General features: G+C 38.5%; 1 protein-coding gene across 1 annotated transcript in view; it reads right to left on the bottom strand.

Annotated features, from left to right (window-relative positions):
• LOC149238744 (zeaxanthin epoxidase, chloroplastic-like) overlaps positions 1 to 13,547 on the bottom strand; it is a 203,976-nt gene extending 190,429 nt beyond the window's left edge. The window contains exon 1 of the mRNA XM_089373174.1: positions 12,519 to 13,547. Coding sequence (XP_089229300.1) covers positions 12,519 to 13,168 — 650 coding nt within the window. The 5' untranslated portion in view covers positions 13,169 to 13,547. The remainder of the gene's footprint in view (positions 1 to 12,518) is intronic.
• Positions 13,548 to 14,798: the final 1,251 nt, after the last annotated feature.

The raw sequence follows: 14,798 nt of genomic DNA on the forward strand, positions 1-14,798 counted from the left end.
AGAGGTGTACATAGAGCAGCCTGAAGGTTTTGAAACCTTCGACCGTGAGTCGCATGTGTGTCGGCTCAAGAGAGCATTGTATGGGTTGGAGCAAGCACCTCATGCTAGGTACACCAGGATAGACAGCTACTTCACTGGGTTGGGCTTCACAAAGAGTGGCGCGGATGTGATCATTGTACTTTATGTTGATGATCTCATACTATAGGTGATGATCAGCTAATCAAATCTTGCAAGAGACCTTTTTGATATGAATGACTTGGGGCTCATGCATTACTTTCTGGGCATGGAAGTATGGCAGGGTGATGGGGAGTTGTTTGTGTCTCTAGGCAAGTATGCCAACGAGATACTCAGGAGGTTCCACATGGAGAGCTGCAAGCTTATGGAGACTCCTCTAGCTGGTAACTAGAGGAACGAGGATGCTACTTTGGGAGAGGTAGTGGAAGCTACTATTTACAAGTAGCTTGTGGCTTCACTCATGTACTTGGTGAACACATGACCGGATTTATGCTATGCACTTAACCAGCTTAGTCAAGCGATAGTTAGGCCTACCAAGTTGTTGTTGAAATTTGGTACCAGAGGACAGGGGGTTCCCTCAGGCTTTGATCTTTGGCCTAGGGAAAAGTGTCCAAAAGAATTTAATTTTTCTCCTAAAGTGACTTTATAATTTTTATAAAGTCAAATCTAATTTAAAAGTGACTTTAAGTGATAAAGTTACTAAAGTCTAATTTTAAAGTGACTTTAATAAAGTCAATGTAAAATTAGAAAGGAAAAGTGACTTTGGAAATAAATGACTAAGTGGGTCGTTATTAAAGTGGGGTGAATTAAAAAATAGAAAGTGAGATTTAAATGAGCATTTAATCTCAGCCCTAGATCTCAATCTATTTCAGCCATTGGATTTAGGGATCACCCAAAAGTCACTTAGGGTTAGATTAAAGGAGGAAAAAGTCATTCATTCTTTCATGAGCAGATTGGGAGAAGGAGAGCAAGAGAGCAAGGGAGATTTTTGGACAGGGAGGAGAAGGAGGCAGCAACTTGGCACACATTCCAAGGCAGCATTCCAGCAAGTCCGTACAGCTGAGTTAGCATACAATGAAAGGCAGATTTTTGGGCACGATTTTCAAAGAGGTCGTACAGCAATTTGCATAGAAATCGAGGAGCAGAAATTTGAATTTGCTGGCACGATTTTCAAGGAGGCCGTACAACAGATTTTCAAGGAGGCCATACAACAGTTTTCGGCACAGAAATCGAGGAAATCGTACAGCAAAATTTCTGGCAGCTTGCACGATTTTCTAGGCAGGCCGTACAACAGAATTTAAGGCTGAAAATTGGCACAGAAATAGAGGAGGACATACAGCATTTATTGCTATTCAGATTTTGTTGTTTGAAAGTTTTTCCAGTTGGCTGTGAGGCATGAAAAATGAGATAAGTTATAAAAGTTTACTTGCTGATTTTTTGCTGAATATTTCTCACTGTAAAAAGCATTTTTTAGAAATAAGAAGGAGCTCTCGAACTGGTTTTCCCCAAGAGTTGTAGAGGGTTTTTCCAGGGTCACCTTGACCAAAAATTACTGTGTTTAAATGTGTTAAATGGTTGTTTGTACCTGCTGATTTTTTATTTCTGCATTTTTCAGCATTCTGTAAAATTTCCAGAATTTGTGTTTTCACAAAATTTATTTTTCAGTTGTTGAATGTATGGATATGGGAAAGGGCATTTAACTATTTTGGAGAAATAAGGTGAAACTGAAAACCGAGGTGGGAAATGAGAAATTTTTACAGTTGTATTGGAAGGCGGCAAAGCATGTGTTGAGATACCTCAGGGGCACTACTTAGCACGGATTATAGTATAGACGGACAGAGGGAGTGAAGCTTCAAGGCTTCACCGATGCAGATTGGGCAGGGAGTCCATCCGACAGGAAGAGCACATCAGGGGGGATCTTCAGTATTGGGTCAGCGACAGTTTCTTGGTACAACAGGAAATAGAAATCGGTTGCACTCAGTTCGACAAAGGCAGAGTACATGGCTGCAAGTCAGGCAGCATGTGAGGCCATCTAGATGAGGAAGATCCTAGTTGGTCTGTTTGGTCAGCAGATGGATCCAACAGTGATTTACTGCAATAATTAGAGTTGTATCAAACTCTCTGAAAATCCAGTTTTTCATGATAGGTCCAAGCACATTGATATCCGATATCATCATCTCAAAGATTATGTATTGAGGCAGACCATGTTGTTAGAGTCAGTGTTTTAAAAATCGTTTTTAAAAACCGGTTACCGGTCTAACCGGCCGGTTAGCAAGCCTGCCGGTCTAAACCGGCCAAAAAACCCGGTTTGAATGCTGACTTCTCCATTTTTGTGCCCTAACCGGTGAAAACCGACCGGTTTAGGACGGAACCGGCCGGTTTTAGGTACAACCACCATAAAGTTAAAAAAAAACATGTTTTTGACTGTGTTTGAGGGGTTTTGGGGGGGGACTAAGGGTGTTTCAACCCTAACAATGTTGGCAATTAATGGTAATGTTAAATTCTTAAAGTAAAAGTGACATTTCCTTTAATTTTCATTTTCATCCTTTTACTTAAATTTTTAACATTACCATGAAATGACTCAGGATGTTTGAGAGTGGTTTCGACCTCATTGGATTTCATATGGAGAAACTAGAATTTTAGATTTCACTCAAAATTCAGCAGACTTAATGGTTTTCAGGATTTCATGGTTTGGGGGTAAACAATAAATGCAATTAGAGCTCCAAATGATGAGAAAAACTCCTAATCTAGATCCCATTGTGTTGGACGATATTGATCCAACATCAGAATGGGTGGAGGAGACTGAAGAACCTGTGTTTGAGGCTGATTTTGATATCGACATGGCTTTGGCGGGGGATGAAGCAGATTATGTGGTGGCATCAGAACCAGGATCAATAGCGGCATCAAGGAAAGGCAAAGGACCAATGGAAGGCACTAATCATGCAAGTCGACAAACTCGTGCTTCCATTAGGTCCACTTCTATTGTCATTAGTGGCATTGATACTGAGGTTGCAGATCAGGCTGAGGCATCCTCAGACTCTGAACCAGATGATGTCTATGTAGCTCCTGATGATGATCCTGTGTCTAGTAGTGGTAATGAACTTGATGATTGATCATGTGTATACTGTAGACTTGTAGTAGGCCAATGGCCTCATAGCTTGCAGCAATGTTTTTGGACTTTATAGGCCATTTAGAGCCTCATTTGTTATGTATTTTGCTATTTTGTTGATGATATGTATTGCACTCGGTGCCATTTTGATGTATTCACCTTTACATGGTATATAAATGAGCAAACTTTGCATATTTTGTCTCTATTGGCTTGGAATCATGGTTTTACATCTTAAAAATAGTTTTGTTTCATTAAAAATTAATTATTTAATGTATTTTTTAAAACTGGTTCGTTTAGACCAAACCAGTGCCGGTTAGACCGGTTCCGGTCGGTAAACCGGTTCATTAGGTGGACCGGTCCGGTCACCGGTTCTGGTTTTAAAAACATTGGTTAGAGTACATTCCCATGGAGGAGCAAGACGCTGTCATTTTGACAAAGGCATTGTCAAGATGTAAATTTAAGTTTCACAGAGACAGGATCGGAGTAGCAGATAATCCCTTTCTTGTTGAGAGGGAGTGTTGAGAAATGGCAATTTGTCCTTGAATTAAACTGTGAATTAAAATCAAATTCTATTCTCATAGCAACTTGTAAATAGTTAATTAAGTTTAATTAACTTAATTAGCTTAGGAATTTCAAGTTGGAAGTCTTTCTGTAGTCATGTACATGTTCTCCCTAAATTTAAGGGGTCCAGGCTGAGTTTATTTGAGTTGTAATTAGATTAACTCAGTTTACTGAGTTATGGTTAGTTGAATTAGTTCTAATTGTTTGTGGAACTAATACAGGACTAATAGTCAGTTGGTGCGCTGGTGCATCCACAAGTGTTACTCCAGTTAATTGAAGATTCCCTCATGAGAAACTCATGCATGTCAGTTTAGAGAAAGATCCAGTTGATACTAGAGTGCAGGGACAATGTACTATCAGTTGTATGATTTATTTAGTTGTAAATATCATGCATGCAATCGGGAAAATGACCTAATTTAGGATTGCGCAATTTTGGAAGCATGAATTCCCTTTAAATACGGGCTATTCATCCTACGAATTGTGCATGAGAATAGGGGCTGGCAAGTAGTGGAAATTGGCTAAGTGTTGGCTAAGAGCAGGCTTGTGAGGCAGAGAGCTGAGAATACTTGTGCGGAATTGTTCTTGTGAGAACAAGCTTTGTATCTTCACTCATATTTCTAATTAATGCAATACAGATAGGCGGGGTTTTGAGCAGTGGCTTTCCCAGGAAAAACTTATTGTGTTATGTGCCATTGGTTTGTCTTCTTCTTGTTCATTATGTTTTCATCGATCTATTGGCTTCTGTTGGTCAAAAGTAAAAGTAGATTCTTGTCCTTTGCTTTAGTACATTGCATGAGCTTGTGAATCTATAGGAAAATTGTATAGAAGAGGAGCTGAAGGTTGGGTGAAGTTTGGTGCCGAAGTGCAGTGCCTTGATAGACAAAGATGACTGCTAGCCTGGTAGTTTGGAGCTTGGGATTAGGCCTACCCAGAGAGCAGATTGGATCAGCCGTGAACATGCTACAAAAGTGACATGCAGCAGTGTTAGGTGGTAGCCCTCCTGGAGTCTCGATGTGTTGTCCTTTGAAGGACTAAGGAGTAGTACGAGAGAGAAGGACCAGCAGGACAAGATACGACATCGAGTCTACGCAACATGTTTGTCATTCTATCTTGTATACCATAGGCTGTTGTATTATTCAAATTTGGTTTAATATAGCAAAGATTGGGTTGTAAATTATTGTACAATATTTGTTAAAAATTGTGTATACTTGTGCATATGTGATTTAATGCTTTATATTTTTCGTTGTGCAAAGTAGTTCTTGTTGAGATTCTTGGCTTGGTTTGGTAGCGTAAGAGATTTTAAGATTTTAACCTAGACCCAATGTTGGCATTATGAAACAGGTGTTGTCCTTGATGGCAACTCACTCAGATGACAGATCACAGTGCAGCAGGTTAACAACACAGAGTTATAGATCAGACTTCACAAAATGAAGAAAGAAAGGTATACGCAGGTTCACCATTGGCCAAGTCGCATGTACACGCGAGTTCACTATATTCAAGGCGCGTATACGTACACACGCACTTTCACAGAAGGAAAGGCGCGTATACCTTGAAAAACTAAATTTTTGGTCCGAAGTATTTGGTCCATGGTATTGGTCCAAGGTATTTGATCCAAGGTATTGACCCTAGGTATTTGGTCCAAGGTATTGATCCTAAATGGTTTTGGTCCATGGTATTGAGAAAGGCCTAAAACTATAAAAGGAGGAGAAGATCATTAGGCCAAAGTACTCAAGTATTGAATATCTGATGAAGGGTGAGATCTAGTATGCAGGTTATTGGGTTATGGTGCATTGCTGGATCTGAACCAAGGACGAACCTTAGCGCTTGATGAAGGATAAGATCTAATGATGTATCAGGATCTTAAGACTTGAAGAGAATCATCTTTATGTGGTTTGATCATTTATCTGAATAACTGGCGCATGTTGTAGTCTGTAAATGTGATGATCTGGGTATGACTGAAGTCTAGAATTGTTGTAATATTTAAATCATCATTTACAGATCTGTACGCAGGTTCACCTTAGAAAAGGCGCGTACACACGCAGGTTCTGCATATCGAAACAACGTATACATCATAAATTTGATTTGCAGATCTGTACACAAGTTCGCCTTGAGGAAAGCGCGTATGCACGCAGGTTCGACACATGGAAGTAGCGTATACCTTATAAATATGTTTTAGTTGCTTCTATTTGCTATTGCAGTGTTCTAGGTTATTGGTTACTGCATTCTGGTGACAGCGTTCTCAATGATCAAAGTGATTGTTTGATTCGGTTGTGGTGGTTCAAAAGGAGTTTGGTTGATGCAGATATATTTAATGATTGAATGATGTTGTTGATGGATCCAGTCTGAAAATTAATGAAACGTGGTCCCTGGAAGAAAAGAGAAGGTTGTAGCCTTCTGTAGGCCAGCACCTACGTACTAGTAAACATATCAGCTAGTATAAGAGATAAGAGGTTGTAGCTCCCTTCCAGTAGAAGCTGGAGAATGAGAGAAGGTTGTAGCCTTCTGCAGGTAGAAGCCTATGTACTGGTATAAGACTGCACTAGTACAAAAATTGTAAACAGAATTCTCTTATTATTAAAAGAAGACAGAGACGATTGCAGCAGGTGGTTTTCACCCACTTTGGGTTTCCACCTTATATCTTGGTGTTCATGTGTGTTTCTTATGTGTGATGATCTGTTCTGTTTTCACTGCACCTGGTTACTGTTTGTATGGTTCTGACGCACTAATTAAAGATCAATATATGAAGAATTAACTGAATCATAAGTTTGTTGGTTACACGCTAGTTGCACTTAACACAGTTGCGTGTACACGCAAGTTCCCTTAACTGAAGTAGCGTATATGAATCTGATTATGGAAATGAAAATTTGTTAGTTTGATAATACTGATTCACCCCCGCCCCCTCTCAGTATTATTTCCAACACCCAAGATCGTGGAAATTCAACACACTTGAGATCAATTTCCTTAGAGAGTTTGGTTTTCTAGAGAGAAACAACAGTTGCCAGAAGAGTTTAAGCTAGAGAGGGAAGTAGAGACGGAAAGGGGCAGAGACAATGAGGTCAGAGGAAGAGTTTCCAAATCCATTGAGTACTTTGCAGAGAGGTCGAGATTTTCTCCAGGAGGCAGCACAGAGGCAAGGCAAAAGCCTCAAAAGGAAATTCGGTTTTGCTAAGGTGAAGCTGGTTTTCATTTCCAGAGGCCGAAAAGCATTTCCAAAGTGCCAAAGAGACAATTTCGCAGTTAGCAGAAGGCAGGACAACTTGATTTGCAATTGTTTTGAGCTGAGCATGTAGCAGACTGCGCAGGGTTGATGCAACAGGTGCGCAGGGTAAGGTCAATGACTTGCTTTTCAAGGGTAGTCAAGTGTCGGGATTACTCAGGGTGAGGGTAATTTCCCTCAGATAATTTTTGCCAGTATTTTCTCTACAAGATTGCCAGGTCTTCGGCATCCAGATTGTACTCAGATTATTTCGCTGTTGCTTAATAATTAAAACCCTCTGCAGTTGTACCAATTTTCCCAAGTTGGATTTTTCTAGGAACATTTGTGTGTCAATTTTTATGTGCGCTAGCATATTTCTCAGTTTCCAACACTATTATTTCTCGCAGTATTTTTGTGAAGATTGCATGTGTTTATTTCGTTGTTGTCATAGCAATAAATTGCTAATTTAATTAACAATTAGAAAAAATAATTCCAGTTGCTGCAATAGGTTTTTAGTAGTTGAAATTTTCACAACCATTATAGGTACCATCAGGCTATAGCCTGGTATCAATCCAACAGGATATAGATACCATCTAGGCCTCCAAGCTAAGACACTAACCCTCACAGGGATCTAGGTATCATCAAGGTCAAACACTAAAATGGAGCTCCATAAGACCAAGATACCCTTCCACATCGGGATCTAGACATCATCAAGGCCAAACTATAACTGAGATCTCAATACCAACTAGGCTAACATGTCCTCCCAAGTACCATCATACAAGCATGCAGCCTAAGGTACTTATCTCCCCCTCTTAACCAAATCACCAATCCAAGTATGCTTATCAAATATTCAAAACTTCTCACGGAGAGATCAACACATCAACTACTAGTTCATCCATTAGAACATACTATAGCTCAACGACCCCAACCAGTATCAAATTTTCAATATTTTGGTTCTTAATATGCTAGCATAAAATCTAGGGTCTACAACCATTTTGATGTTATTTAAGTCATCACAATATCAAACAAATCTCAAAGGAAGCTTACTTTTCCAACTTCTCAAGCAACACCGAACTCAGCCTCAAGGCTTCTCAAAACAATTGATTCTTACATACAACTTTCATCAAAACTAACCATCAATAGTGCTTTAGCTATTCTCCGATTCTCATCCTTTCTTCATGGTCTTTACTGTACATCATGCCCTTCCTCTCAACTATGGAGGATATACTTTTCTTTATCCAAACTTCTTTTCAACTAGGGGATAATTCCATCATCAACGTCTTCATTCTTTTCAGCTACACAGGCACTTTCTTTTGCATCATTATATTATTAGAGAACTTCGACCTACCAAAACTTTTTATTTAATATGGCAACAAGGTCATTTTTTAATGAATAATGTCGACCTCAAAGTCATCAGGGTTCTTGCAGCTCCCTCTTTCCATCATGCTCAATATCATCATAAAGCCATCATCAAGTATGAGGTCGGCATACCTCTTTACAACATCTTGCAAAATTCTGTGAATCTCAACAAGTACAACCAAGCACAAATATACAAGAGCGTGAGGTTAACTTTATTGATCTAGGGTTAGCATCTATGGTTATCAAAACTTTGAATTTAAACTTTAGATATTCAAAACCTAACCCTAGATAGGGTCAGAATCATAGCGAAAGCAATGCCCTAGATTCTTAGAACAACCTTTGCTACGGTTTTGTCACAAACCTTTAGATATTATCATCAAAACCTTAATAATAACCTTAGATATCCAACAACTAAAACATGTTAGGGTTTCAACCATATCAGAAGCATTTACACTTAGTGTTTCATTGTTCATGCACTAGGATCTTTTATCAAATTCTACAAGGGTTTTGTCATAAAGCGTATATACTATCACCAAACCCTAAAAAGCTAGGGTTTTATCGAATGCCTTAGATACCATCAACAAACCCTAAAAATCAAAGGCTAAGGTTTCACCAAAGTGAACAAATAGAAAAAGATAGTTATTACAAGGGTTGATTTAATCTAGAGATCAAGCATCCTAACAATATAAGAATCTTCATGATTCTATAGCAAAACCTTAGACACGAGAGAGTCATTATATAAAGCAATTTAAAGACAAAATAATCGTACCTTCTTCTATGATGAAGACTTGCTACAAATTTTGTACTATTAAACATTACCTTGAGTTGCTTTCTTTACAAACCTTGTAGGGCTTCCTCTTGAAGGGCTCCTTTTACAACAAGGCTTCTCACCAATCTCCTTTTGAAGGCTATGTCTGAATCTAGCCATAATCCTTTCCTTTTAGAATATTCATGCAAATCTTTCTTCCAAGGAAAATAGAAGATAAAGGATTAAAATCAAGCAACAAAAATAAAGCTAGACATATATAGAGGAAATCAACAATAATGTAAAGGACATGAAGAACAAGATACTTATCTTTTTGTGAAAAGGTGGAAGATCTCTCTTGATCTTGCATCAATGTAGTCATTGTGAGGGATTTCTTAAACAACTCAAGAATTTTCTAACAAAGCATATTAGATCTGTAAAATCTAGGAATATAAAGAAAGATCAATCCTAGAGTCAAACATAATAGAAACTCCACAGGACCTAAAATAATAACCTATACTATAATCAAAGGAGATACAAGGGATAACATCCTGAAAGACTTAATAGAATAAGTCTTTGAATTCAGAATCCTCAGTTTTGGTCTTCTTTGGAGGATTATCATCAATGGAAATTGTAGCTTGGTCTCTTTCTCTCTTCTTGTTCTTAGGGTTATCAGGACATTAATTCTTATAGTGTCCCATTTTGTGACAATGATAGCATTCTATTTTAGAAAGGTCAATCTTCCCATGATTTTTCTTTGACCCTTTAAACTTCTTATTTCCTCCTTTCTTCTTGAAATGGGCAGAATAGGCATTGGAGGTATTTTCTTCATCTTCTTGCTTACCTCCTATCAAGGAAAGACGAGCTTCTTCTTGAGTACAGGCAGACCACATTTCTTCAAAGGAGGGAGAATTTTTCCAACTACTAATTCCAGCTACAAAGGCATTCCAAGACTTTGGTAGTCCTAGAAGGGCAACAATCACAAGTTCCTTATTAGGGATTATTTCATCAACTGCTTGTAGTTCATCTCTTATACGGGCAATTCTTACAAAGTAGGAGGACACTATATCATCCTTGGTCATTTTGACAGTTCGAAGTTCATTCTTTAGAATTGCCACTTGTCCAATGATCTTGATTGTGAATAACTTGGAGAGAGCATTGCATATCTTCTTTGAAGTACCTAGTGTGGATATGTAGGGAATCAAGTTGTCTTTAACTCCATCCACAATTAGGCTCATGGCTATAATGTCATTTTCCTTGTACTTCTCCTTTCCAACATCATCTGTAGGTTCTTTGACTTTTCCTTGTACTAATTCCAATACTTTATTCCTTGCAAGGATGAGGTCCATCCTTGTTTTCCATGCTCTAAAGTTAGAGGTTCCTTGAAGTTTATTCTTGGATTTCATTGATGATGCCATAGATATAATGTCACTTTTGATGAGGTCTTCTATTGAACTTCCAAAAGATTGCTTACTATACCAATACCTTTTTCAAGGGAGGTCCCAAGACTTCTTACAAAACTTCCAAGACTTCCTTTTTTTCTTCAAAACTTCAATAGTTCAAAACTTCTTCTTCTTTCTCCTTAAATCCTTTCTTGAACCCTTTACTAAGTGGTCTTCAAGCTGCCTTTTCCCCTTTCTTTACCTTAGCTCTGATAACATGTTAGAAAATTAGAAAGGCAGAGGGATTTTCTTATCTTGATAATTACTTGTGATTTCTTTATATTTTTATTGTCTTATTATCAGCAAGCAACTACCAAAACATAAATGCATGAATATCAAAACAACAAGGACACAGGATGTGTGCTCTCAACCAGGGAAAAACCCCCCTTCTAGGAGAAAACCCGAAAATTCTCCTCTTCCTTTAAAACCAAATCAAATGAGACAACCAAGGCCCTTTGACCAAGACCAAGACCCAAAACATAAATGCATGAAGATCAAAACAACAAGGACATATGATGTAGGCTCTCAACTAGGGCAAAACCCCTCTTCTAGGGGAAAACCCAAAAATTGTCTTCTTTTCCTTTAGACTCAAACCAAATGAGACAACCAAGGCCCTTTGACCAAGACAAAGACCTTCTCCAATCCACCACATCAGCATCCAACAAAGTTCTTTCAAGATAACACCAATCAACTTCTAGTCAACAAGAATCAAACTTCTTCAATCCTACTTCAATCACTGATTTCAGCTTCCTGCATCAAATTTCGGCCTCCACTGCGGACCTGCAATTTTCAGCCCCTCGTGCAACTCAGAATTTCGCACGTGTGAGCCAAAACAAGAGAAAGACGATCTTCTTTCCTTAGTTAGGGTTCCTCCCTTCTTCGCTAGGGTTTCTTCTTCTTCATCAAGTCTTTTTCACTCCATTAGGCCTTCGCTCTTCCTTTTCATTGCAGATCGAACTTCACTTGATGACACTCCAATAGGTCAAATTGCACTGCTTATTTATAACGATCAAAGCTCCCTAATGAGGTCGACTTGACTACTCTTGAGACTGACTGTTATGAATAAAAAGTATATATAAAATAATACAAATAATGTAAAACAATAATGATAGTAGATAATGATTAATTAATAACTAGTTAATGAAAAGGTATGTCCCTAAAGACATAACCATTGGTGAAGAGGTACATGCCTAGGGTATTTAAGCAGGCCTTCACCCTCACCTTCATAATACAAATAATGTAAAACAATAATGATAGTAGATAATGATTAATTAATAACTAGTTAATGAAAAGGTATGTCCCTAAGGACATAACCATTGGTGAAGAGGGCCATGCCTAGGGTACCAACAAAATGTACTAATGCCGTGACAACAAATAAACAAAAATAAACGTGTTCCTGTTGCTTACCTTTTGTCATAGGTCTCACACTCTGCCAGTCCTATTGGTTGAGATGAGGAAGGTGCATGAAGAACATCAAGATTGCATATCTCATTGGTGTGTCCTCAGTTTCAGCTCCAGAACTTATGCCGATGAAATAGGGTGTGATATTTTCCTCACGAATGTGTATCATTCACACACAAACACGATACTAAGAAGGCAATGGCAAGGGTCGTATGATTGAAGTGTTGGGTATGCTGGAAGAGCGAACAGCTATTGTTTTGAGCACTATTTTAAGCACAAATTGGCACAAGCAAAGCTTCTTCCAATGAAAGAAGAAGAAGACATATAATGTTGTTAGAATGTGCTTTCAGGACACTTCAGAGAAGTGAAAGAGTGCTGTCTTCTCTTTGGCAAAGGCAAATAAATGGAGGAGAATTCAGCAAGAAAGCTTATGATCTATTGGGAAAATTTGAAGTTGAAGGTGTTCACAGTTATTGTTTATGCATCCCTCCCATTCAATTTAGTGAAGAAATTTGAGCTCAAATTTATTAATCCATTCCTCCACGTTCACAAATATATTGTAACTCGAGCAAAACACAGTTTCGTACCACCACTTGAAGAATCAAGAAACCAAAAACAGGAAATCCATAATTGTGGCAACACGATTTTAAAAACCAAAACTAATTCAATTTTATAAACATAAAAACTCACCAAGCACCAGATATACCATCTACTAAACCGTTGATTCTGTCGCCAGTAATACAACCATTCTGCATAACCTCCTCTGCAACGTCTTTATCAATTGCCTCCAATGCTGCGAGTGCATTGCTCTGGATCTGGATTGGACCTCTGTACTCACCTTCTCCTCTGATAGCGCTCACATCCCTCTCCAACACTTTAACATTGAACCCTTTCTTCTTCGCAGCCAAAGCTAATACCAGACCCCCTATACCTGCCCCTGCTATCAAAATCCGAATCCCAACAGAAGCAGAATCCCCCTGTTGTCTCCCCTCTCCCTCTTCCTCCTTGAACATGGTCGTTGTTTTGTTGTTGTTTCCCCCTTGCAGTCGCTCGCCGTAGGAGGCTGAAGTTGAGGGTGTAGACGGTGCAGTTTCCAACTGTGAACATGCCACTGCCGTTCTACTTCTTATGCACTTACAAATTTTCGCAGACTTTCTGTTTGATTTTACAATCAAATTTTGCAATCCTGTGGATGGATCTTTCTGCAACTTTGCATTCCTAAACAGACAACGCACTGATAATCCAGAAGATATGGACGGAGGACCCTCGTAAATGGTGGAATATAAATGGAGATGGAAAGAGCTTGTTGCAGTTGTTGTACTACTGTATCCGTGTGCCATTATCGATCAATCTCACAGCAATTCCTGAACAGGTGTAGGAGAAAAGAAGCTATGATGCCAAATGTCAATAGAGGAATTGCAGCTGCTGCTCATATATATATATATATATATTAAGCACCCACCAATTACAATGACAGAGCGTTGCACAGGCCGTGGAATTTATGAGCGTGCTGCTGGTGGGAACTGTAAGAATTTGGAAATTGGACTTGGTGGCTTTGAATATACCGCAAGGCCTGCAATACCATGTTAGTGTTAGCCTGCGATACCATGGGAGTGTTAGTGAAGAGCAATTTTTTGATGCTTGAACAAGATGAAGTGTGGATCAGTGCGCACATTATCATCTCGGTAGCCCTTGCAATAATTAAAATAAGATATATTGAATAGGGACTCATAGGTGTCCACATATCGTCCAACCTGAATTGGATACGATAAATAAATGGATGGGTGAAGCTACGTATTGATACTTCTCTAACCTCATCACTGCGAAGCGTTCATTAACTTGTTTTTTATCACATTATCAATATCCATTTACGCTTTTTATTAATATCCTTTACCACTATCCATTTTGATTGGCTAAATGGACAATAAACGCGTCACATGTAGCATGACTCGTTGTAATCCGAGTATGTGAAGAAGATCACATTTCATGTTTAGAAATACTTTTTGGAAAGGCAAAAAAAAATTGGGATGGAGGGAGAGATACAGTGACTCATAAGCTTTTTCTATAAATATTATTATAAAAGTTTTTGGTTTTTTTTTTTAAGAATTTTGAGAATGAATAATTGGTTTATGTTTGAAATTTTGGATTTTGAAATAATATGTCATCTAATTTGTTTAGAAATTGATAGGGATTTTTTTAGAATTACAAATTTAAGTTGTAAACTCTTCACAATCTGAGTGTTCTAAAGGTTTCTCAGGGTGTTGAATCCATATATGTAGTCAAAAACCTATTTTAAACAACAAAAATTAAGATTTGTCCAACAAAAATTTCACCAGATTCCGAACAAAAACTCCAAAATGTCGCATGTTTAGACATCTCCATTTTTATTTGGAATGTCAAAGTTTGAAATGATTAGTTTTTGTTTCAAGGAATTATCACACTAGATAACATTTCATGTTAATGAAGTTTTGTTTGAAATAAGAAAAAGTGTAATGAGGGAGACCTATTTGTTATAGACATTTTTGTGCCTTACAGCATTGAGCATGAAATGTCCATAATCTAAGGGATCCAAAGTCCCTAAACATGTTGTTCCTACCCCTAGAGGAACAAGGCCATCTAACCACAGCAATTCACAGAAGTTCTCCACCTGAAAACACTCAAAAACAAGCCAATTCTGGATCATGTCAACTGCTCCACTGAGCATCTGCGCTGAATGTCAACTGCTCCACTGTCTACCTGCGTTGAATGTCAACTCCAACAAAGGCTACATGCGCTGAGCGTAATTGGACAAGTGGCAGGTTCATTCCTCAATGTGTCAATGCCCAGGAAGCTTCCAAAATGACACTTGCATCAAGGAATTCGACTGGTGATGAGTAAGAGGTTCCAAATCTCCAAGTGGAAGCAAGAACCTCCAAGTGGACTCAAGAACTGAGAGAGGGAGAGGACACTAGTCAGATCTCAAGCTGACTC

Source organism: Pinus tabuliformis, chromosome 8 (genome assembly GCF_031772625.1).
Source record: "Pinus tabuliformis cultivar Carrire ecotype Pingquan chromosome 8, CPIR1, whole genome shotgun sequence".
Classification (NCBI taxonomy): domain Eukaryota; kingdom Viridiplantae; phylum Streptophyta; class Pinopsida; order Pinales; family Pinaceae; genus Pinus; species Pinus tabuliformis.